The 26,736-nt window shown below is 28.3% G+C and overlaps 1 protein-coding gene across 1 annotated transcript in view; it reads left to right on the plus strand.

The window, feature by feature from the left end:
* The window catches only part of LOC135930288 (copper-transporting ATPase 1-like), a 29,727-nt gene extending 3,329 nt beyond the window's left edge, over nt 1-26,398 (plus strand). The window contains exons 3-17 of the mRNA XM_065467069.1: nt 5,069-5,424; nt 5,757-6,167; nt 10,149-10,320; nt 11,594-11,800; nt 13,148-13,420; nt 14,170-14,294; nt 17,944-18,373; nt 18,746-18,885; nt 19,323-19,593; nt 20,290-20,478; nt 21,201-21,430; nt 23,301-23,394; nt 24,126-24,287; nt 24,982-25,230; nt 25,839-26,398. Of these exons, the coding sequence (XP_065323141.1) occupies nt 5,069-5,424; nt 5,757-6,167; nt 10,149-10,320; nt 11,594-11,800; nt 13,148-13,420; nt 14,170-14,294; nt 17,944-18,373; nt 18,746-18,885; nt 19,323-19,593; nt 20,290-20,478; nt 21,201-21,430; nt 23,301-23,394; nt 24,126-24,287; nt 24,982-25,230; nt 25,839-25,948 (3,419 nt within the window). The 3' untranslated portion in view covers nt 25,949-26,398. The remainder of the gene's footprint in view (nt 1-5,068; nt 5,425-5,756; nt 6,168-10,148; nt 10,321-11,593; nt 11,801-13,147; nt 13,421-14,169; nt 14,295-17,943; nt 18,374-18,745; nt 18,886-19,322; nt 19,594-20,289; nt 20,479-21,200; nt 21,431-23,300; nt 23,395-24,125; nt 24,288-24,981; nt 25,231-25,838) is intronic.
* The last annotated feature ends 338 nt before the right edge of the window (nt 26,399-26,736 follow it).

Below are 26,736 nucleotides of genomic sequence, written 5' to 3' on the forward strand. Positions count from 1 at the left end.
AATTGAGCAAAAATCTTTGATTTTTTTTAAAAGAAGCGGAATATTTTTTGATCAAATTCTAAAAAATGCCAAAATCCTTTTATAAGTAAATATTTTCTAATTTTTATGCATAAAAAATCTTTCAAAATAAAATATGAATTACTGCTCTCTATATTGTTAGGGGAGTCATATATTTTGATAATAATTAAAATTAAATATCTATATATATATACCGTAATCAAGAAATGAACGTTTTTATATAATCTTAATGTTAATTTTTCCTATCATCTTAATGTTAATTTTTATTTTTCTTATCAACTTTCCTATCTTCTTATTAAATAAATCGAAGGAGACTATATATCTCTAATGTTAAATTTTAAGAAAATTTTTTGTACATCACGGGATTCGAACCCATGACTTAACGTTTTAAAGGCAAACGTTCTTCCCACTCAGCCACTTTCTATATTAAATTTTGTAATATAATCTTTCTTATATATGTTATTAATTTGCTATTAACATATTTTTCGATTAATTTATATAATTTAGATCTTATTGTGTTATTTTAAAAAGAACACTAACCTCATCTCAAATTATGATAAGAATGAATATTACACTATGTGACAAATTTCGACTTGATTTTTTGGGAGAAAATAAAATAAACATGTTTTAAGACAGTTTTTTATGCATATTCTAAATCCGCTGTCAGTTTTTTTCTAGCACGTCAGGTTTTTTATTTATTTTAGGTTAAAGTTTCCAAAAAAGTCATTTTTAGCACTTTTTGAAGGTTTATAACTTCGGTTCTAATGATTCCTACAACTAACAAAATATCTTAATTTTTGCAGCAAACCTTCTTTATTATTATTATACATTTTTTTATATAAAATCCTTACTCAATTTTTAAACAACCTATATTTTTTAAATTTACCTTTATTTATAAAATCTTTTTTAATATAGCTTACATTTAATATATTTATTTATTGTGGCTTTCGTTCTCTTCGCTACACTGCACACGGTACGATTCCCAAACAATTTATTTTAAATGAAATAGTTATATTTCTCATATTTAAATAAATATATTTTGTTAAGCTAACCTATCTCATATTTTACTTTTAATAAACCTTTTATCGGTCCGTTGTCCCACCCCCTCCTTCATTATTATATAGGATTTAACTTGTAATATACAATAAATTTATTGAATTTAAAACAAATTAAATAATATAAAATTTATCGAATTTAAAAACATTTAATGGTAAATCTAAATATATTTCCGCGAATATGAATTTGATGATTTATCTTCAAAAAAAGATACTCCAGCAGTAGTCCGCCAACATATTTATACGATTCTTGCCTTGATAAAACTTTTCGAGATTTTCTATCTGTTGATGGAACCGCTCCCCCATTTCTTCTGACACAGTACCTAAGTTTTCAGAAAAAAAATCTTTATGGGATTGAAGAAAATGGATTTTGAGGGACATTCGGCATCCCATTTCCTTATCATTTGTTAATAGGTCATCAATTTTCTCACGATAGTCGGCTGATTTATAATTGCCAAGGAACGATCTGCAAATCCATTTAAAAGATTCCCATGCTTTTAATTCAATGAGTAACAATTCATCTTCAAAAAAACTGTCCTTCATGAGTTTTCTTATTTTGGGGCCCACTAAAATCCCTTTTATTTTTGCTTGGGAAGGCTTGGGGAAAAAATTTCTAAGGTATTTCGTAGGGCCCTCGGACAATTTTTTGATAAAATTTTTGATTAGTCCTAATTTTATGTGCTATGGAGGCAACAAAATCTTATTTTTAGAAACAAGCAGAATATTTACGCGATTTTTTTCAAGAACGTTGGGACGATCCTCCCATTCAGATACTGTATAATGTTTTAGAGTTTCTCTGGTCCAGAGACAAAGAAAACACGAATGCTTGGTGTAGCCTAACTGAAGGCACGTCAGTATTGCGATCATAGCATATCTTAAATTCGTAAATGGAATAATTTATTTTTGACAATAAATATTTCATATTTTCATATGATTCATTTAACTGGTTGGAATAGGCGATGGGAATTGATGGCTTAGAATTTCCGTTATGAAGCAAAACTGCTTTCAAGCTGTTTTTGCTTGAAGCGATGAACAAGTGCCATTCATCGGGCACCAATTCAATATTAAATTGTAAAAAAAGTTGACCTAGATTGTTGGAATAGTATAAAAAAATTTCGTAAGAGAATAAATTTTTAAACGATGCTCCACGGAATCGGTATGAAGTTCGAACACTATTTTTTAAAATCTTTAAGCCTTGAGGCTAAAGATTCGGACTTTCTTTTTGAAAGTTGTAAATTTCTGGTTATGTTATTTAGTTGCTTTTGTGACATAAATGTCGAATCCTCTTCGGGATGATACTCAAGATCAATATTGTCATTGTCCTGGCAACGTAATATTTCCAGCTTCGAACTATTAAAAAAAGGAACTGTTGTATGCATATTATATTTTACCGGATAAACAACTGACGAAATTTCAGGATAACGAATTTTCTTTTTTTTTGTTAAACCCAAATGTACTAATCGAGCAAAAATAACAATCCCACGAATGTTTTCTTGCTACGTGCCAAAAATGCAGGTTTCGAAAAAGGCAAATATGACCGTTTTCCATTTACTAATGAATTAAAAGAATTATAACATGTTTTACATATGTAATTAGGGGCAAATGGTTTATCCAAATCGCAGAGTGAAATATTGTAATAAACTTCATAAATCCTTTGAATGATTGGAGAAATTGGACATTTTTGTGCGGGCAATATATAGCCCGCACAGATGTAACAAAAGTTAGAGACACACTTTAAACAAGGGGACCTCGGCATTAATTTTTTATAGAATATTATATTAGGAGGGAATTCGAATAATATTTAAAATCCAATTTAAAAAAAAATTAATGAAAGAAATTAAATGTTTATGAAAAATTAAGCGCGAAAAAAAATAATTCTTCTTATTTCTTCCTACTCGTTATTTGGCATTATTATTTATTCCCATACTACGGGTTCAAGGTACTCCATTGGAAAATCATTTATTTTGATATAAATTGATTAAAAAAACAATTATTCTTATAAACATCCAAAAAAAGATAAATATCAATAAAAAATATGAAAAAATTACCAATTATTGCATTTTAAATGAATTTTGTTTCAAAAATGCTCAATTCAAAGAGAGTACAAATTAAAAAAGTGGGTACAGATATCTGATTTTGGTATAAATTGATCATAAATACATAAAATATTACTAAATGCAACTAAAAAAGATAAATATTACCTTAATTTTGCTTTAAAAATGCTTTATGCAGAGAAAATTCAATAAAAGTGTACAAATTAAAAAGTTCGAAAATATCTGTACCGACTTTTTTAATTTATAGATTTTGGTTGAATTTTCATGGCATAGAATACTTTTGAAACATAATTAGAATTAATATATAATCTTGAGCATATTTGAAGCAAAATTATATAAAATTTATCTTCTAAATTTAATAATTTTGATAGTAATTTAAATTGAAAACTTAAGACCCCCAAAACGAAATTCTTTACCATTTTTCTCAAAAAAAAATTAGTAAATTTATAAAGAAATATAAGTTTAACACTATCACCAATTTTCAGGGATTTTTATTCTATACTTTTTAAAATATATTCGTATGACCTAAATTTTACCATTTTTGAGATTTCGAAAAGTTGTCTTTATACGGTAATATTTTTAAAACTTGACGTGTAGGGAAAATTTGGAAAACGGATTCGAACTCAGCGTCAAATTCTACACCAAAACTGTTTTTGTTTTCTTCTCCCATTTTTCTTGTCACACAGTAAAGTTTATATAGCAAATTTTATATTTAGCCAATTGAAAAATAAACATTTATCTCATATTAATTTTAGCGTAAATATTTATATTAATCAAAGTAAAATTTATAAATTATTTTTATATACAATTTATTTAACAAATGAATTCGAATTATTTATCACCCCAAAATATGGTAGTAAAATTTTTTTTTATCTCAACCACAATATGGGAGCTCTGCAAATAGTATAAAATACCTATTTATCAATATCTTCTCATGCCAGAAAATTAACCTCCCTCACTAATCTTAAATACTTATTATAATTTAGATTTAACAAATAAATTTAAATTATATTTAGCCAATACATTTATCTCATATTACCACCCCAAAATATGCCAGTATAAAATTTTTATCTCAACAACAATATTTGAACTTTGGAAATGACATACAATACCAATTTATCAATATCTACACTACATTTTTGATTACCATTTTGGGCTGGATTATTCTTATATTTTATAGAAGTGAATTACTGTGTAGTGTTTATAATTTAACTATTCTCCATTATTTATTTTGGTGTTCTTCTATATATTTCGGGTTAGGCTTTGTATTTTAAAAGAACCGCGACGGGCAGCCAGTAAAAATTTAAGATAGGTCATACAATTTTGATCGGGCTGGGCAATAGTTAAAATTTGATTATTGATGCTTACTACCAAAAGCAATATCGAACAAATCGTGATTTTAAAATTTTTATTTGATACATACTGCCAAATACCAAAATTTATTAAAATGTAATAAGACCCTTATTATTTAACATATATTAATATGGAATCACATGGTCGAGTCCGGCCTCCTATATATCATCCTCCAAGGACGGAACCACCAAGTTAAGAAAAAATATGATCATTGCTGGGATTCGAACTTAAAACCATCAGATTGGTAACTAACTCTCTTGCCGACTAGGCCACAGTCGCTTTCCAAAAATCACGATTTTTCAAATATATATTATAAATATACTTGGTAGTGCTTATCCAAATAAAAAATAAACAAAATAAAATTTGAAAGGCAATATCTTAAGATAGTAAGCATCATTAACCGTTAAATTTCAACCACACTAGGCCTGAAAATGTTACCATTTGCAGACCTCTTAGTGCAAATCGTTTTTTTTGCGTTGAAAAAACATAATAGTTGAAGTGACTTTTTTTAAAAAAAATGTCACTTTAACTTAAATAACGAAGACGTCAAATTTCGAATAATTCTTATAAAAAACACCTTTTCATTAGGGATAGAAAGAGTGTCCGTCGCACTTTTAACCGGCAAGGCAGTTATTCAATATCAATCAACTATCATATCACCTCCACAAATAATCGATTCGATCCTAGACATGGGTTTCGGAGCTCAACTCGCTGGGAATGATTTGTCTCTTCTCAATAGTGATAACGTTGATCGTCAAAAAATTTGCAAGCTGCAATTGCACATCGCGGGTATGACCTGCTCATCCTGCGTAAATCAAATAGAGACGCTGGCCAAGAAAATGAAGGGTGTCCAGGAAGCTAGCGTAGCTCTCAGCACTAATAAAGGACTTTTCACGTATGATTCCGATAAAGTGAAACCTAAGACTATAATGGAGGGCTTAGAGGTATATACCCAATTAATCTGTAATTGTATACAGCAACTTTGTTCAATTTGAGCTATAAATTTAGATCCCTAAACTCTGATTGAATTTCACGAGTTTCATATACTTAATTTTATTTTAAATTTATATTGTGATATTTTTTTTTTAATTATAAAAAAAAACAATTATTTCGTTTTCAGTTTAAATTTTTATCATCATTTATGCCGACCTTGTTCAACTTTATTTTTAAAAAAATTGCGCTCCTGGATGATCGGTCAGCTTGTAACGTGCATAAGATCTATTATGTAATTACATTTTAATTTAATTTGAAACAAAAAAAAAATTCTCCTTGAAAGGATGCTGGCTGGAATGTTCGTCTCATAGAGGATTCATCTAGTAGTATTAGCAATAACGTCAATCAGAATCTATTGGTTGCCTCTTCGAAAAATAAAACATATTCGTCAAACAATTATAGAACCGGTAACGATTATTCAAACGATTATCACGTGAGAAGAAAACCAGATGATATGAAAAATAATGACAAATTAGACGATATAAATTTGATCGAAACCAAAAAATGGCGTTCATCGTTCCTAGTAGCTATGATGTTTGGTTTGCCGGTCATAGTCGTAATGATGTACGGCATGATTAAAAACGACAGCCACCATGCCCCCAAAAATTCGGAAAGTAAACATCGGCCGATAGTAGTTCTGCCTGGTCTGAGTCTAGAGAATTTGATCCTCTTCTTGCTTTGTACACCCGTGCAAGTAACGAATTAAATCTTTAATATTGGATTTTAAGAACAAAAAAAAATAACGTTATTTTAAAATTCCAATAGTTATTATTTACCAGAGTTGTTAAACGCTACTTTTATAAGTAGCGCGCTACCGCTATCGCTATTTGTCAAAAAAAGTAGCTAGCTATTAGCTACTATTTATTAAAGGTAGCTTTAGCTACTTTTTATAAAAAAAATTTACAACAAATTTTTTGTTTTTTTCTTATAATGTTATTGTATAGTAAATATATAAAAATCAACATTTATAAATATTAAAATATGCTCAGTTTTGATTATAAAAAAATTTATGTAATAAAAATAAATATTTATGGTAATTTGTTGCATTTTAATAATAAAATCATTTCAATATTTATCATCCCCAAGTCTAAAGCGACGATCAGAAAGTATAAGTTTTGTCTTACTAAATAATCTCTCCACACTAGCACTTGAGGGTAAGGGCGTATTTAATCTTATAAACATATTTTTAATATAAGATAGATTATCAATAATTTTATTTGCAAGTACATTGTATGTCTGGCATCCTATTATCATTTGAGGGCTAATGCCACAGATCTTCTTTTTAAAGTCCTAGGGTCTAGCCAATGATCTGTGATTCCCAAATAAGCCCAAAAATATTTAATCAGATCAATTTATAAATATAAATAAGTTTTTACCTTCTGTTATGTGTCCAACTATCTCCCGTGGTACATATATATGATATCTCTGATAACTCTACTATTAGAGCATCTTTCATCATTTTAAATTTATCTGCTATTTTATTCATTAGTGTCTGGCTGCATAAAATTGTTGTACCAGGGGATAGAGTTTTAATCATCTTGGTAAATAATGGATTATCAACCAAGGACATTGGCTGAACTGTATAAATTATAAAATCAACAATAACTTTATCAGCCAATTTCTGAGAAATATTGTCATTTGCATTATTAATTAATTTGGTTTGAATTGAATTAGTCTTTTTGGATGTAGAGTCGCCTATACCAAAATTATTTAGATGTTTCTCCATTTCCTTAAAACTCATGAACAGTCTTATAAAATAAATATTATTAGAATGTTAAAATGGCAACTTACCTTTAGGTGTTTCTTGAGATTATAGCTACTGGATTGATTTGAGGAAATATTTTTTGTTACCTTTTAAACAAATAAATATTGAAGCCAGTTTTGGATTATATATTTATTTAAAAAAATTTCAAATCTAAGGAATGGCAAGTTTGTATCATAACTATTAAGAACATTTTCTTCCCTGGTATCTTCCATTTCATTAATATCATTGTCTAAATCACTTTCAACGATTTGTGATATCCATAGGCGATGACATTTTAAATTATTAACACGTGATTTAGGTTTATAATACAAATGAAAATATAAATTACAAATTGAAAATATATTTCAATTTCAATTTCAAAATTAAATAATAAATCATAAAAATTATAATTAATTATGATATTATATTTAAATTTTCATGTTTATACTTACCTTCATTATATTTTTTAAAATAGTAGAGGCTATCAAAAAAGTTAGAGCACTAAAAAATTAAATAATTACAAAAAAAGTAGCCGCTTTTAGCTATAGCTACCAAATAGCACGCTACTTTAACAACTCTGTTATTTACCAATGTTGGTAGGGCTAACACACGCCCCGGTTAAAATAAAATATTTATATGGTAGACAAGCTTATAAAGATGTAATTCAGCTTTGCAATAAATTTAGCTTATCAGAAAATAGTTAAAATATCTGCAGGATTTTATTTGTAAATAACAATTTTTTAAATCAAAGAGGGTGCTGCTATATTCCAAAAAATAATTTTAAAAAATATTTTTCATATAATATACCTTAACCCTACTCTTTTTTAGATTGCAAAAATAGAAAAAGTATTTTATTATTTTTCAGACTGGTCACCATTTAGGGTTTTATATTTTAGATTCTTTAAGCTGTGTCCTAAATCAAAAAAAAAAATTTCTCAAAAGTTTTGCGAATCGCAAAACTTTCGGGAGATTTGAGAGATACGAAACATGTCCCGATTCATACCTTTATTTTTAATTTTAAAATGTTTGATGTGAATGATTTACTATTTCTGTTTTTTATATTATTTATTTATACGACTGAGCATAGAAGAAGGCATAGATTTTTAGAAGGCCAGTATATATGATAATATTTATATTATATGTATTAATTCTAGAGATCAAGGACTTTTTAAAATATTTGATAGTATTCCATCTTATCCTGACAAATTTCGTCAGATGTTCCACATGCATGTGGAAACATTCAACTACATTCTTATAAATTTGGAGTCTATAGACACCGGTATAGTTATACATAAAAACTCTAGTATGAATGCATCGACTCTATATAACACTCATGTATGATGATTTTTTTTTATAATCTGTATATATTTATAGATATTTGACAACGGGTATGAGCTTTAGAAATATAGCATTATATACAAAGATTGGAAAAACATCAGTATGCACAATTGTCACAGCAACATGTAGGTTATTATGGGTAGATCTTCAACCCAAGCATCTCTGTTTACCAACAGTTCAACAGATGCTTGAAATATCAGCAGGATACTTCAGGAAATCAGGTTTTCCTCATATAATAAGTGCTATTGATGAAAAACATGCCAAAATAAAATAACCTAAAAAAAGTGGATCCACATTTTATAATTATAAAAAATTCAATTCCATTGTGATTCAAATTATTTCAGGTGATAAAGCTAGGTAATTATATATTTTCTAAATTTTAATTCTTTTCTAGATTCATGTTGATTGAAGTTGGGTTTCCTGGATCTATATCAGATAGAAGTATATTTTCTAAAAGCCTATTTTATGAAAGGATGATCAAAAAAATCATAAAGATTCCCAATCCAAATTTTTTACCCTCAACAGATATATTATCACCTTACATATTTGTAGGTGACGATGCATATCCTTTAATAGATTTTATTATGATCATTAGACATAATAATATTTATTATAAAAATATAAAAAATATGTTAAACGTATTATAAATATCATATTAAAAATAAAGATTATACATCATATGTATAAAAGATTACATATAAAAAGATATATATTCTGAAAAAAATTTCATTTTCATATCATATATTTCTTTCTCCATCATTCGATTGAATGTTGTTTGGAAGGACTTAAAAAATCCCTGAACATTATGTATATCATCATCATGTGATATTTTTTTTGCAAAATCTATTTCAAAAATAAATAATTATTAAATATAATAAATATTTACCTTTAAATATATCCATCTTTTCAGTTTCATATTTTTTTACTTTTGTTCATTCTTTTAGATTTAGGATTCCCTAAATTTTTTCTTTTAGAGGTACAAGGAGAAATTTTTTCTTTATTAGAATTGTCTAACTATTATTTAATTAATAAATTATATAATAAATATTCAACTTCTATTATTTCAATCTTAGACATATCCATGTCTATAGGATTACAGTGGATTAACTATATCATTTATGGATATATTGTGTATTTGATACATCATTTTAAAATACAGTTTATTATATAGATCTAATTTCATGTTATAATACCTGTGATGATGATGTTTGTACATTCACCACATCTTGAATGTTTAGCTCATAATCCTAAAATATAGATTATTATTTAGTTCTAATTTCATGTTATAATACATGTGAATACATGTGGAGATATTTGTTCATTAGTAGCATCCTTGGATAGTTTCAAACTGAAACTTGCCTCTGAATGCTTGCAGATATCTTCCACATTTTCTTTAAGCCAATAATAATCCTCAATAAATTTGAGTTGCTTGCTGTTCAAAATATTAGCACCTGAACTTAAAATATAAAATATATATTTATAATTATACCTGATTTTCTGGATATTGCATGAATTTTATTAAATTTTACCTTAATTCCAGCAAATTTTTTTTTTATTTCTTAACTAACTTCTTAAATTTTATTTACAATTTAGATATACGGGGCTCAATACTTTTACGTTCAAGCTTACAGAGCTTTCGCCAAGGGTCGTCACCATTTAAACATGGACACGCTGGTAGTTCTGGCTACCACGATTGCCTATGCTTACTCCGTCATTGTAACTGCCGTATCCATGTTTTCTGCCGCTTCCGTCTCAAATAATTCTGGTTTTGAACTTGAATATTCTTATGTGTCTTTTCATTATATTTGCTAGCATATTCCACTAACAAAGAATTATGTTATTAGGAAAATGTCTCACAATTAGGTGTACGGTATAATTAAATTATCATATTATAAAATTTTAATCTTCACTTAGTTAAAAATTAATTTAAAAAATCTTTTTAACTAATTCATTCAAGCATTACAAATCGTAATAAGATAATTTATGATATATAAAAAAAACTTGATTTTGCTAGGTGATGGTTTTATTTGGGGCAGAAATCATTTATATATAATATGTTTGAACCCTCACTTTCACTATGAATTAATGGGATTTAATCGTGTTGATTTTATGACAGAAATTAAAGATCACTTTATTGTATGCCCTCAAATGAGAGAATTTGGCAAGCTTCGAATTGCAAGGCTAATGGGGAAATGGTAACATTAATGAGAAAATTTGTGTGGCCACCAAAAAGGTATAAGAAGTGTGACTAGTTACTTCTCCATTTAAAATTTTGCTTACAAAAATTGAATCTAACTTAAGTGTTGGGGTTTCTGAAGGTTGTAACGCCCTATATCTATCCAGAATACATTTAGAAAAGTAAATTCACAGACGATATTTAATCAAAATAGGACTTCGTCAATGCTTACATTCTTTCTTAAAATTTCACTTTATATTCCTCATATTACATTTTCCCTGTTTCATATTCCTTATCGTCATGATAAACAAAAGGATGATCGAATAGTAAATATAATTCTATAAGTACGCGGGCACCGAGTCAACTATTAAACGAAAATTAAATTTAGTTTTTCTCAACCCTTCATAAAGTGGTAAATATCCCCATTGTAACGTTGGGATTGATAACCCCTTAAATGTGTTATTGTATCTTAAAATTAAAATTAATTTTACCTTTTCATTTTTATAACATTTACTAAATAAATTTTTTCTATCTAAACGTTATAAATATTTTGAAATTTATCCGATAATAAATTTAAATGATTTTATTATAACAGATATCCAAAAATCGATAAATAAAATATTATCTTTTTCTTTTTTTTAATTAAAATATTCCTATTGAAATCAGATGACCAAAAATTGGGGGAGGGGGGGGGGAGAATCAGCAATTCCTTTTAGGTTAATCAAAAAAGGTGGGTGTAATTATAATTTTTAAAAAAAATCTAAATAGTCAAAATATACATTTCACTTATTTTATACAGCGACAAATTGATATCTAATCACATATAATTGAAAAATAATTAATATACAAATATTTACACCAGTTTCCGGGTCCAGCATTCGTTCTTCTCATCAATCCTCTAATAAAAATCAATTCCCAGCCACATTTTTCGACACTCCCCCCATGTTAATCATATTCGTCACTTTGGGACGTTGGCTGGAATGTATGGTTAAAGGGAAAACCTCGCAAGCCCTTACCAAACTCGTATCGCTGCAACCCCTTGAAGCTATTTTGATGGAGTTTAGTAAAGGTACCTACTCGTTTTTTTTATATGACGTCGTTGCTTCTAATATTGTCATATCTCCGGATTTTTTCAATATCCATAGTTTAGTAATTCAAAATTTTGACAAATTGTTATGTAAACAAAAATGGCACCATTAGGTCTAGCAGACCTTAATTAATGAAACGGTAGAAAAAGAGGAAAATACATTCTTTTATTTATTTGCCTCCCCCATGCTAAATTAATTAATATAGTAACTTTAAAAAAAAATAATTTTTAATTGGTTATTTGGTAGTATTGTTAAAAACCCCGATTCGCCTCGATTTTTAAGAGTGGCCCGATTAGATTTTAGCCAAAATCAATCTATTTGCCGAATCTCGAGGCTAACATAATATTATTTTGGCTAAAATTGTAATCGTGCCGTTTTTAAAAATTAACCAACATTTGGCTTTTTAACAACACTACTATTTAGAGAATGCTAATATTTTAGCTAACGAGCTATATTAATTTTAAAAAAAAATACTTGCAAATAATATATTTATGGTAAATATATTTTTTATCCTTTCTCCCTTATATCATAAATATCTTCTTTTATTTTGAATTAGTTGTCCAACCATTTCTGCCAGCTATGGGCAAAATCTTTAGGCTTACTTAATGTTATTTTGGCTATAATCTTAATCGGGTTTTTTTTTAAATGGACCCGAATCGTGCTTCTTAACAACACTACTGGTAACATTTGATTCATTATTTTTCGCTTTGATGGCCCTGCATTTTCTCTCGCGAAAAAACGGCTTCCTTTTTGAAATTTTGCCCATATAGGGATCAGCCTATTTTTCATTCACAGCTAGAACATTTGTAACTTAGTTACAAAAATTATTATATTATATATATCTCGCCGCGAATTCGTGCTAACTGTGAATGTTAATTTTGTAATATTTCTTCTGAGATAAATCGGGAATACTTTGCCCCATTTTCATGGCCATTTTTGTTTTTCTTATATTTTATTGTACGTTTAGTTGTTTCAGTAGCTTCATTTAAAAACAATAAATTATATATGAAGATATAAATATAATAATTGAGGTGCGTTAGGAAGAGATTGTGTTGCTTCGTGGGGAGGGGGGGGGGGTACGAATTTATTGATACATATTTGAGAAGTTAAAAACCATAATTATCGTCTGTGAAATATTAAAATTTAATTAATACTTGATACTGAGATTATTTGTAATTAATTGATATCTAAATTATTCTAAAAATCATTTCATATAAATACAGCTTTACAATAATTTGAATACTTCTTTTTTTAAAAAATACGTTCAAAAATATTTTAATAATTTAAAACTATCGCATAATTATAATCCCCTTATTTGCAACAACCAGATCAAGACACCATGGAAATTCGCGAAAGTGTTATAAGCGTAGCTACGGTCAAACGGGGAGACATCTTGAAAGTTTTGCCTGGCCAAAAAATTCCCGTAGATGGCAAAGTCGTTTCAATTCTTTCCCCTCAAACATCGCCAACCTTAAATAAACGGGACAACAAAACTAAGCCAAACCAATTCGATAATGGGACCGTTAAAAATTACGATTATTATTCCTACGTGGACGAATCACTCATCACTGGGGAATCGTTGCCCGTATATAAATCCGAAGGTTTCCTCATTCCACTTTATTTTGGTTTTAGATATAAAAAAAAACTTATTTAGTATAATCGGGAATTGCCGGCCAAATCTAGTTTTTAGCCGAAAACTATCACCTCAGATTTCCGGTTTTGTAAAACAAAATAATTATATTTTAATTGTAAGGAAAGCCTAAATAAACTAACCCCGCCATTAATGATTTGCGGGTTTTCGGCACGTGTCTGTAGATCGAGCCGGATAAACTGATTTATTATACATTACCTAACTATAATAATTAGTAGATCTCTGCACCTGGTCTATTTTTTCTTGTCCAATCCGAGTCTCAACCCTTGTTTTAGAAATAATGTCTGAGTTTGATCCCTTATTTTTTTATACCGAATTTAGGGCGTGTTTGGCTCTATTATTTAGGTATTTACAATAATATATAGGAATTTTCCTAAAGTTTAATCATAAAACGCTGCCAGATTTATAAATTTATCCCTTTCCACATTTTAAACCAAAACAAGTTCGAAAGGTTAACCAGATCAGTTCAGATTACTCCACACAATTGGAAAAAATACAAAAAAGTGGTCATCGTCTGGGCCAAATTTGGCGATAAAATAATTAGATTCCATTTGGTTTTCTTTTCTTACACTTAATGCAACCACTTATTTTCATTTTTCTTACGGATTGTGGAGTGAATCTGAACCAGTTCTGGCTGACCCCATCTATATATATCTCATATTCCTCTCATAAATTAATATTTGTTCCCACTTTCCATAGGTTCGATAGTTATCGGAGGTTCGATAAATCAAAATGGAGTCTTATATGTGGAGGCTACCCACGTGGGTAAAGATACAGCGTTAGCACAAATCGTCAAATTAGTCGAAGATGCTCAAATGTCTAAGGTTTATATTTTAAATATATAATTAAAGGAATAAATTGCGAATATCAAGTTTTTAAAAACTTGGAAACCCTGCAGAAGCAAAATTTTTTTTAGTTCCTAGCATAGGTCTCCCCTTTCGAAACCCTATCCTACCTTGAATTTTTAAAATTTGGTCATTTTAAATAATTTTACTCTTTTCATAACTGGTTATTTTTAAATGGAAATTCGAAATATGAGAAACAAAGGCCTAATGATCCCTAATGGGATTTTTCAATTGGTTAATTGGTATTTAAAAATTTTTTTAGAATCTTTATAGACCTGGGGTTGTAAAAAAAATTTTAATAGGCTCATTCTGAATTTTAAAATGATACCATTTTAGCGTTTGTTGCAGGTTTTAAGAAATTTTTGTTACCACAGATTATTAAATAATGTGACCTCATATTACAACATAGTTATTTAGTTTTAATTATTTTAAAAGGTAACTGAAAATATACTCCCAAATATTTTGCTCATAAAACAAATTTCTTAGCTTATATATAGAATTTTAAATCTTTTGACCAGAGTTGTTAAGTAGCGCGCTAACCTTTTTGGTAGCTATAGCTAATATCGGCTACTTTATTTGTAATTATTTAATAATTTTTTAGCACGCTACTTTTTATGAAAGTAACTGAGTAGCCGCTACTTCGCTACTTTTAAAAATTATAATGAAGGTAAGTATAAACATGAAAATTTAAATATATTATCATAATTAATTATAATTTTTTTGATTTATTATTTAATTTTGAAATTGAAATATAATTTCAATTTGTAATTTATATTTTCATTTGTATTATAAACCTAAATCACGTGTTAATAATTTAAAATGTCATCGCCTATGGATATCCAAATCGTTGAAAGTGATTCAGACAATGATATTAATGAAATGGAAGATACCAGGGAAGAAAATGTTCTTAATAGCTATAATACAAATTTCCCATTCCCTAGATTTGAAAATTTTTTAAAATAAATATATAACCAAAACTGTTTCAAATTTATTTGTTTAAAATGTAAAAAAAAATATTTCCTCAAATTAATCCAGTAGCTATAACCTCAAGAAACATCTAAAGGTAAATTGTCATTTTTACATTCTAATAATATTTATTTTATAAGACTGTTCATGAGTTTTAAGGAAATGGAGAAACATCTAAATAATTTTGGTATAAGCGACTCTACATCCAAAAAGACTAATTCAATTCAAACCAAATTAATTAATAATGCAAATGACAATATTTCTCAGAAATTGGCTGATAAAGTTATTGTTGATTTTATAATTTATACAGTTCAGCCAATGTCCTTAGTTGATTATCCATCATTTACCATGATGATTAAAACTCTATCCCTTGGTACAACAATTTTATGCCGCCAGACACTAATGAATAAAATAACATATAACATAATGATGAAAGATGCTCTAATAATAGAGTTATCAGAAATATCATATATATGTACCACGGAAGATAGTTGGACACATAACAAAAGGTAAAAACTTATTTATATTTATAAATTGATCTGATTAAACAATTTTGAGCTTATTTGGGAATCACAGGCCATTGGCTAGACCCTAGGACTTAAAAAGAAGATCTGTGGCATTAGCTCTCAAAATGATATTAGGATGCCAGACATGATGTACTTGCAAATAAAATTATTGATTATCTATCTTATATTAAAAATATGTATTTAAGATTAAATACGCCCTTACCCTCAAGTGCTAGTGTAGAGAGATTATTTAGTAAGGCAAAACTTATACTTTCTGATCATCGCTCTAGATTTGGGGATGATAATATTGAAATGATTTTATTATTAAAATGCAACAAATTACCATAAATATTTATTTTTATTACATAAATTTTTTTGATCATCGCTCTAGACTTGGGGATGATAATATTGAAATGATTTTATTATTAAAATGCAACAAATTACTATAAATATTTATTTTTATTACATAAATTTTTTTATAATCAAAATAAATGTTGATTTTTATATATTTACTATACAATAACGTTATAAGCAAAAGATGAAAAATTTGTTTGTAATTTTTTTTATAAAAAGTAGCTTAATAAGTGCTCGAGCTACTTTTTCTGACAAATAGCGATAGCGCGCTACTTTTAAAAGCAGCGCTTAACAACTCCTTTTTGACTAATGAGCGATAGCTGGTTAGCGTCGCAAATACTTAAATTTATATTCTAATGTAGCTGTTTTTATTACTATATTTTCTCTTGTCATTAATTGTTACATTTGAATATTAATATTGTAAGATATATTTAAAGGTCACTTATATTATGTTACATTATTCTGACATGTAATATTATATTATCGAGGTTAATCAAATTTCATATTACTGAAGTTAAATTGATACTGATATAAATATATATACCAAAGAATTACAAATAAAGTATTATCTTTTTTAAAAACTTTGATCGATATAAACCAACCCATACATAATTTCATAATTTTAAAAAAAAATTTATATAAACAATATTTTATATTATTTCAACTATTTTTTGGGACTGAGACAAAACTTATCTTGTTTAAAAATGGAGAGTTTGAGAGAAAATTTTTTTGAAAAAAATTATAAAATATTTATTTATCTGTGACCTGAATATAAAAAATATAATGAATGTAATTTATTAACTTTAGCGAAAAAAAGAGACAAGCTATTTTTAATGTAAAAATAAAATTGTGGTATGAATCTTTTTCGAATTTACAGGAATTTAATATTTTTTAAAAATTCGAGAAATTATGAAGGTAGCGTTTTTGATTGGGCTAGGGTCAGTTTAAAATTATAATAGTATTAGTTAGAATGAAAATTATGTAGGGGATAATATATTGAACTGGTATCTCTCAAATTGGTTAAAATAAGAAATGACTGAGGTATATTTTTTTCATGTTTTGATAAAATTTATAAATATATAAATTAACATCCAGATAATAATTTATAAAATATTATCATTAAATAGATAAGTCTGATGATAAAATGAAATGTTAATAAAAATTATTTATTGTAATTTATAATATAATTCTTGATTAATATCTTATGGCCAGTTTAAACATACCATGTTTGGACCGGGCCAGAACTTTCACATAAACTCATCTAGCTCAAAAATTATTACAGATACAGCTTTGATTCAAATTTTATTTTAAAGATTAAGGATTAGTCTACAATGATAATTAAATTTGTATAATATATTACTTTTAAATGTTTTCTTGTTGAAGCTACTAGTCTTTTTTGATGATAAAATTTCCGGTACATCTTTTATAGAGATTACGATTTTTTGCAAATTCAGTAAAAGGAAATTTCATATTATTTTCAGGGAAATCACTTTTTTGATAAGATCCTTATCAAAATTATCTTTAATATCTCTATCGTGGACATTTTAAATTATTTTGTAAACTAAATTTGTAATGCAGATTTTTAAATATATTCAATTTCATAATTAAATTAAAAAATATTATGATTTTAGAATATCATTTATAAATATATTTTAACAATTTTTATGTGTATCTATTGTATAAAATTGAATGTATTTCTAAATTATTAGCGAGCTACCTCTCCTTTACTTTAACATCACTGATATGTACTAACTCGCCAATCTTTCCTTCACAATATACATTAAATTTTTTTTCCCCATTAGGCCCCAATACAAAAATTCGCTGATAAAGTGGCTTCAGTTTTTGTTCCATTCGTAATGACGGTCTCTGGGCTCACTTTGATCGCTTGGACCTTTGTCGGCCTTTATCCTAAATCCTTGAACTCTCAATCTTCCGAACATTTCCAACATTCTTCGTCGTCATTCAACGTTTCCCACGATTCCCCTAAAATGATCGAAAAAAAATTGGCTTTCTGGGACGTTTTAGAGCAGGCTTTCAGATACGCGATCACTGTTCTAGCCATTTCCTGCCCATGTTCCTTAGGCCTGGCTACTCCCACGGCCGTCATGGTGGGAACCGGGGTAGGGGCTAAGAATGGTTTACTGTTTAAAGGAGGTGGGGAGACTATGGAAAAGTTGGGGAGTTCTAGAGTGGCTGTAGCAGTTTTCGATAAGACAGGGACCCTCACTGTAGGTTAGTAGTTGAAATTTAATTTAATATAAACAATTTTCTTGCTCGGGAAAATTATTTTTGGTTCAGGAACATATTATAATTAAATGAGCGATATCGCTAATACGGTCTTTTCAGGCCATCTACCAAGCTTTTCTCCTAATGTTTGTATGTAACTGCGAAAGGAATTTCTATGATGCCTGAAGGATTGTAAAATATTTATAATAATAGCTCACCAATGTTGCTTGAAATTTAGTTATTTTTGGGCCTGAAATGGATGAAACATAAATATTTCTTTTTTATGATAATACATTTATAGGAGATAGATAATTTCATTAAATAAGCAGCACAATTTCTATATATATGTTAAGTAACTTTTTGGATTTTAAATTTTAGGTAAACCTAATGTTAATAAAATAACCAAATTTGTTGATGACGCTACCCTATCCCTGAAAGACATGCTTCTGTATATAGGATATGCTGAAAATAACTCGGAGCATCCTATAGCCACCGCCCTAACGCGATTTATTAAAAAGGTATTAATCCAAATATATGTTTTTTATAAATCATATATTTGGGAGCTTCAGTTCTAACTTTTTTTTCTAAATATACCTTTCTCAATAAATACCATTTTTTTTAAACACTGTGAGCTTAGGTTGTTGCTTTTTAAAAAAATCTTATTCTGGAATTTGTTATTATCAAGCTGCCTTTATTTCTTTAATATTGAAAATAGAAATTACTGACGGAATTGAATATATATATTTTAAAAAAAGGAAAAAATATCTGAAATGTGTTTTAATCGTTTTATGTTACACTCTGGCGTATTTTATTTGTAAAAAAAAGAATGTGTTCTATTTATTAAATTTTGAAGATTTTTTCACAACATGATTAAAATAAAGACTTTGTTTTAGAATCGTTTGTGGTTAAAATTAACATTTTTTTTAAATAATTTATTTATGAAAATTTTTTTTAGACCCTCAACATAGGAACTTTTACGGATTCTTTAATAGAATGCACGAATTTTATGATAACCCCTGGTTGTGGTTTGGGTTGCAAGATAATGTTGGGCTCAAATAATGATACCTTTACTTCCACGAAAACTATATCCGAACTAGAATCCATCATGTTGACTTCTAACGAACCGGATATAATTCCTATGAAAGAATTAAAAGCGGATTACAAAGACGGCAGCCCTATAAAATTACCATCGGATATTTTGACATACAAAATTACTCGAGACAAAAGTTTTTAAAATATGTATTTATATCAAATAACATTAATACTTTCATTCGGTAATCGGGAAATAAGTTCCCCAAGGAAAATTGGCCCTAAAAAATTTTTTTTCAATCCTTCTTTCTTCCATCTAAATAAAAACTGAGGACTGTAAACAAAAAGAGAGGATAAATAATTTCTTTATTCGAATATATTAATGAATATTTCGTAAAATAAAATTATTTTACAAAAAAACTCCTTGACATTTTTTTTAAAACAACAAATTATAAATACACTTTCAAAAAAATATATATAAATACAACAATAATGCATTAAAAAATATACAAATTGAAGTAAGATATTTAGAAGAAATTAGTAAGATTATTTCCAGTGTAAATACACTTCAAAAAAATGAATGATCAGTTTAGCTAGTATTAATGTCATCGTTAAAAATTACAATTTGGAACCCAGAATCCGTGAAATCTAAGAATTGCAATCTCCTTCTAAAACATTTATAAGAACCAAATCAGAACGAATCACCATTTGAAAAATATACGAAACCCCAACCGGTTATAGCCAAAATTACAAACTCAATATTAAAATTGAGCATTTTCATTTTCTTACCACCTAGAATCCGACTTCATACCATAAATGAAATAGATTATTACCTCATTAACTCAATTAAATTATTTTAAATATTACCCTATCCTTCTTAAAAAAAATGGAAGATAAACTCACCACTGAAAATAAGGATTCCAACAATAACAAACAAACCCACTCCAATATAGCGAAATCTGTGATTATCGGAAATAGGGAATGGATGAGCAGGAATGGAATCTTGGTAGATCCCGAATGCGACAAAATTATGAGAGTGCACGAGGAAAACGGGGATACTGTTGTACTCTGCGCTATTGATAGTGAATAATTCTTTTTATTTTATAACCTGAACTATGTCTTTGAAATATGCATGCTAGTGGATAAAAAATTATATAACTCTTCATAAAATTAAAGTTATCGATTATAATTTTTGTATCCATAAAAACGTAATACAGACCTATCTATGCCTAGTGTTTCATAATAGGCTGACTAAAATGGTCTCAAAAAGCTGGTAAAACTAATTATGTTTTTTAATCAAATTTTGCTGAAGCTAATTAACCAAAAAATAGACTTGCCCAATTTAAATTATAATGATTATCTAGTAAGAGTTATATGCATAGTGTAAAAGGTTAGGAATGTCCTAAATGGTCATTTTTTAAAAAAAACAAATTTTTTCCTAAAATAGGAATCGAATAAATAAATACATGTTTAGTATCATTTTTAAAAAAATAGTTTTAGTTACCTTTTAATTTTACTATTCATAGAAATCTCGAATTACAAAATCATTATAATTAAAAATTAGCAGAGCTTCAGCCAGTCTATTTTTGGTTTAGCGTTAGCCAAATTTTATGAAGAAAATGATTTAGTTTAGGCCAGATTTAATGAAAAACCTAACCCTACATTCACTGTGAATGTAGAGTAATTTGGTTTAACTAAGACAGCTTTTTTAGGCATGTTTAAGATTAGATTTTCAACAATAGTACCTATGCCTCTCTGTGTTTTTTTATTTATCTTACACCTACATATTCAATTTACAAAATAGACACTCTGGTGTGCACCCTGAGTGTGAGTGACACCATAAAACCAGAAGCCCATTTAGCGGTTTATGCCCTCAAACAAGCCGGACTTCAGGTCATTTTACTAACGGGCGACAATAAAGTTACTGCTAAAGCTGTGGCCAAAAAACTAGGCATACGCAAAGTGTATGCAGAGGTTCTCCCTAATCACAAAGCCAGAAAGATCAAAAGGCTGCAAGATGGGTGCGTTGGGAAGGTTACCTTTTAAATAATTAATTTAAATATTTGTTAATTTTTTTTAGAGTTTTAGTATATAACTAGCGTAACTTATTATAAGTGAAAGTTATTATAATTGTCATATATGCACATTTTAGCTTCAGACCATTGTTCAAGATACTGTAATCACAATCCCCTCCACAATATTATCTTGTAGTGACTCAACTATGATTATTTTTAAACCCACACTTCTAACCACCATTCTTCGCGTTACTAATAAAATCTTCTACCATTATTTTAAAATTCCACTCTTTTGTTTGAACTTAAACATCATTGGAAAGAATGTTCATACTTTTTCTCCCGCATTGTAAATCAATATCAAGAGATGAACTTACTGCTGCCAAAATTTTTAACGAGTCTTTATATTTGGTTTTTTTAATAGAAAAGCATATTCTTTGTCTCCTCCCCTTCCATTTATTTGATCTTTCAAGAGTAGAAAATTTTATATACTTGAATCTGACAAATAGCCACTCTCGCCTAAAATAAATTTTCAATATCTTGCAGTTTTTTTGCTTTCGATTTTAATAAACAATACCATGAAATTCATAATATGAATTCCATCTTGTTGTTTTTGGACATATCAAATACTTTCCTAATTTTTTTAAATTATATTAACAGACAGATTTATGGACATTTTTGCTTATTCCATAAAGAACTAACACTTTTGAAAGGAACTTGGGTATTTTAGAATCTTCAATTTTCATATCCTTTCTCCGCTTCAACTGTGCCCACTAAATTGATGTTGCGAACACAGTATAAATGTTGTGGTAGAAAATCATAACCCTCTGCTCTGATAATCAGGTTCAGGATATCATCGATGTTTACACGTTGAAAATCTTAATCTATGTCAGAATCTTTTACACAAACAATCCACCTCTTTTAGAAGAGAGAAATTATTTGTTATACTATGGAAATTAAAATTTTATTTCATCCATTTCAATATCTTCTTTAAATGGTAATAACACGACATCGTCCTCCTTGGTTTTTATGTGTTTTATATATAATGTAATAAGAATTCGGCTCAACATCTAATATGTATATAATAAATATATTAAATTTAGATTTTTTAAACAATTTATATAATAATATAAAGGGTGGGGGAGCCAATGACATATATAATACCTAGACTGACGATTCATTCATTAAAAGTGTACATCAATGCAAATCAGCTGGAGATGCCATCTTGGTAACACTAACCATTATTAAAATTTAACGAGAGCCTAATTTATTCTTATATCTGATGCAAACTTTATTAGAGAATTACCGGATCATCGAGATAATAAGGAAGCAAGTTATCAATTTAATAGTATAATTACTATATGTGTAACCAAAAAGGCGGGTTCAGTTGCTTTGCTTTTAACGACGCTTAAAAATGCATTTTAATGAATGAATCGTCAGTCTAGATATTATATATGTCATTGGGGGTAGCGCAGTTTCTTCATTTCAAAAAGGAACAAGCTCTCGCTCTCGAGAAAAAAAAACTGATTTCAATCATTACCTATTGCATAGATTTTGGGAGAGAATCATGCAAAATAAAAAGATATCTAAACGAAATATTTTATTCAAGACATTATTTGGGCTAAGCTTTTATATGTTCTCACTTAATTATTGATGAGATAAATTCAAGAAAAGTTGTAGACAAACGAGGTTTCTTAAACAGCTAAAAAATGAAAGATTCCATGATCGATTTATAGTAAAAACTTAATTAGAAGCTCTAAACTAGACGACTTGACTGGTTCTAAATTGTGAGGGTGACAACTTAATAATTCCCTAAATTAGTTAATATACTTGAACTCGAAAATATCATATTATGCCTTTTTTAAATTAAACTATTTTAACAAAATAAATAGAAATCAACACGTCAAAAAGTGATGATGATTGGCGATGGTATTAATGATTCACCCGCATTGGCTCAGGCCGATATTGGCATAGCTATATCAAGTGGTAAATTTACATGTTATCCATATAACTATGTCCAAAGTTGTCTTTTTATTTTAGCAAAATGCATTTTTGATAAATCAAAAAGCGTTAAAAAATTATTTAGAATAATCCCTTTATTTGTAATATTTATGATTTCCCATTTAAAATATGGGAAATATGTTATTTTATGCTCCCGTGAAAATTTTAAAATAATGTATATTGAACATTAATACTCACCCGACTATTTAGAATACTATAAGTTAGAGTTCTGCAATTCACTGCCAGACCCGTTCAGGTTTCGGGCCGGGTCTATTAATAAAAATAATTTCGGTACAGGTCAAGCTTAAATTTTTAAATATGAAAAGATTACATTTTATATTAAACTATATTTTTAAATTCTTGCAAGAAACAATGAGCAAATTTTTTTTATATTTATATAATATTTTTATCAAAAAAAATAATTAAATTTCTCTATATTTAAATAAATTCGGGCCGGGCAGACAAATAATTTTTATTTCGGATCCGACTTTTCAGGATAAATAAAAAAGTTTTCGGTCGGGATTAGACTGGGCAGGACAAATTTTTGTAAAAAAAAATTCAGGTTGGGCCGGGCTTGAAAAATTACCCCATGCAGATCACTACTATAAATATTCTCAAGCTTAATAATTTATCTTGATATTATTATCAGTAAAATGTATTTTCCAAAATTTAATTGTTCTCCGACATTATTGATTAACGTCTCTTTTTTTTCGTAGGCACTGATATAGCCATAGAAGCTGCGGACGTCGTTTTAATCAGGGATAATCTTTTTGACGTGTATTCGGCTTTGTTACTATCAAAATCCGTAGTTGCAAGAATCAGGCTCAATTTTTTTTTCGCGTCCATTTACAACTTGGTAGCGATACCCATAGCAGCGGGTAAAATAATTATTAAAAAAACATTACTATTTGTTTTATTTATATAAAATGGTATAAACTCACATAAAATCAACTAATCAATGAGAGATATTTTGATCCAAAATATTTATGTGTGCTATCGGTTTTACCCATGATGACTTTAAATGAAGATCCAAATTAACCCTTTTTTTACCAACCTCAAATTCCCATGGAAAATTTTTGAATAACATATTATAGTTTTCGAAAAAAACGTATCATTTTGTCGTTTATAAAAAAAAAGAGAATACGTAACAAACGGTAAATGGAGTATAATTTCCCTCGAAAATCTTGCCCGCAATTTTTTTTTCCTCGATAAAGGGGGAGGGGGTTATTTTCCGGGAAATATTTTCCATGATTTAGAAGTCATTTTTATGAACTAATCCTTACTCCATAATTTTGAATATTCTGCTCCACATTATCTACACTACCCATGTCCTATTATAGTTTGTTATATTTGTTTGCTCTATCATATTGCTGTTCCTTTACCCATCATCTACTGAATCTATTTTCTAATTCTAGAAATAATAAGATAAATATACCTATTTTATAAAAAGATAGAAAGGGTCCCTAAAAAATATTTAAATTAGCCGGACCTATTCTCAAAGTTTTATTTCAAATTAAACCAACATAATAATTAATCTTTTATTTTTAAAAATCGATAATTTTATTTATCAAGGCATCCTAGAACCTTTCATCCATCTATCCTTAGCACCTTGGATGGGTGCGGCTGCCATGGCTTTCTCGTCGGTCTCGGTAGTTCTTTCTTCTCTTATGCTAAAATTTTGGCGCAAACCCGAGCCAGAACCAATAGCCAAAAGTTTAGATTACCAAAAAAACCTTTACACCACTTATTTGAATGCGCTAAACGATGACTCCGTATCAGTTCACAGAGGCGAAGGAATGGACGACATTTATTCCCCTAAATGTTTAAAAAAAACGATTATTTACATTTTATACATGTCAGACGGCATATTATATATATTAACCTGAATAGAAGATTGACGATTCATTCATTAAGGGGAGTTCACTCTAGACGCCATTTTATGATCTCCAAATATAATAGCTTATAAAAAAGAATTTAATTCTATAAAGTATAAAATGTCGTCTACAGCGGACTCATGTGTATTTCATAGCAAATGAATCGTCAATTTCTTAACTTTAAGTCAGTTGGAAGCCCTTTATTGGAATAAATAATAAATTAGCCTAACCTTAGCCCATATGATATACGTTTTTTTCTAGGTATAACAGGGAACTTAAACGCAAAATATAGCTTTATGTTTTTAAAAGTTGAAGTTTCCAAAGCTGCGAGCTAGTTATATAAATTTAAAGAATTTTTTAGTGTAGGCTCTTTGCATAGCAATAAATTATAAAATTTTTCGATTTACAAATTCTGTGAAAAACCATTAAATTATTTGACAATTGGTTCAAAGAAACTGTTAAAACTAAGATGCTCTCTGAATTCTAAATCTGATTAGTTTTTATTTTGACTTTCCCTTTTTTTACAGTCATATATTACTGATAAATTATATAAAGGGACCTGGAACGAAACTTTGAGGAAAATTGTGGAACGAAAGAGAAACGGGAAGGATTACTTGAGAACTTTCCTCAAGCAGTTCGGGCACATTCCAAATAATGAAACATAAAACTTTATATGATTATATAATAATGGCTCATATTTTTTTTTTAAACTTGCATAAATTTATAAAGGAAAAATATTTTATGGGCACTGGTTAGATATATTTAATATTAGTTTATTTTTCCCCAAAAATTTATGTGCCACATTCATTACCTTACTATTACTAAATTAAATTATAAAGATTAATTTTAATTTTTTTTTGTCATATAGCGTTTTAAATTTCAGTGGATTAGCACCATTTACTAATATTTAAAGGTGTGCTTCGACGCTCAAATAATGGCCCCCATTAACCTATAATTACCAAAACATAAAATTCTTTTATCGCTCTCGATTTTTTCTTGGAAACGTTAAATTTTATTTTCCATCTTGATTATAATAGTGTAAATATTTTAAAGTTTATTTTTGATAGCGCACCTTTTGCCTCAATTTAAGGATTCCCCTTGTTTTAAACGAAAATATATGATTTACTTATATCTGCAAACTAATCTCTTTTTTTGGCACAACTACACTCTAGGTACATCCAAAGCGTACACTAAAACATTGAAAGGTTCTGCTTTGTTAATGTCTTACCTAAATAATTTATCCCCCGGGCGAATAATAACGTCCATCCAATCTTTGGTCGATTCAGACCCGTCAACTAAAATCACAACCGACGACCCGTGCTGCAAAGTTAATTTACTGGAATCCGAAATCGATGAACATTGAAAACAACAAAATATTTCCTTAAAAAATATAAATTACAATTTTTGAAATTTAAAACCGTATTATTAGTATTTAGATCATTATAAGTTAATG

The sequence above is a fragment of the Gordionus sp. m RMFG-2023 genome, chromosome 5 (genome assembly GCF_954871325.1).
Source record: "Gordionus sp. m RMFG-2023 chromosome 5, tfGorSpeb1-WG-v2, whole genome shotgun sequence".
Classification (NCBI taxonomy): Eukaryota; Metazoa; Nematomorpha; class Gordioida; order Chordodea; family Parachordodidae; genus Gordionus; species Gordionus sp. m RMFG-2023.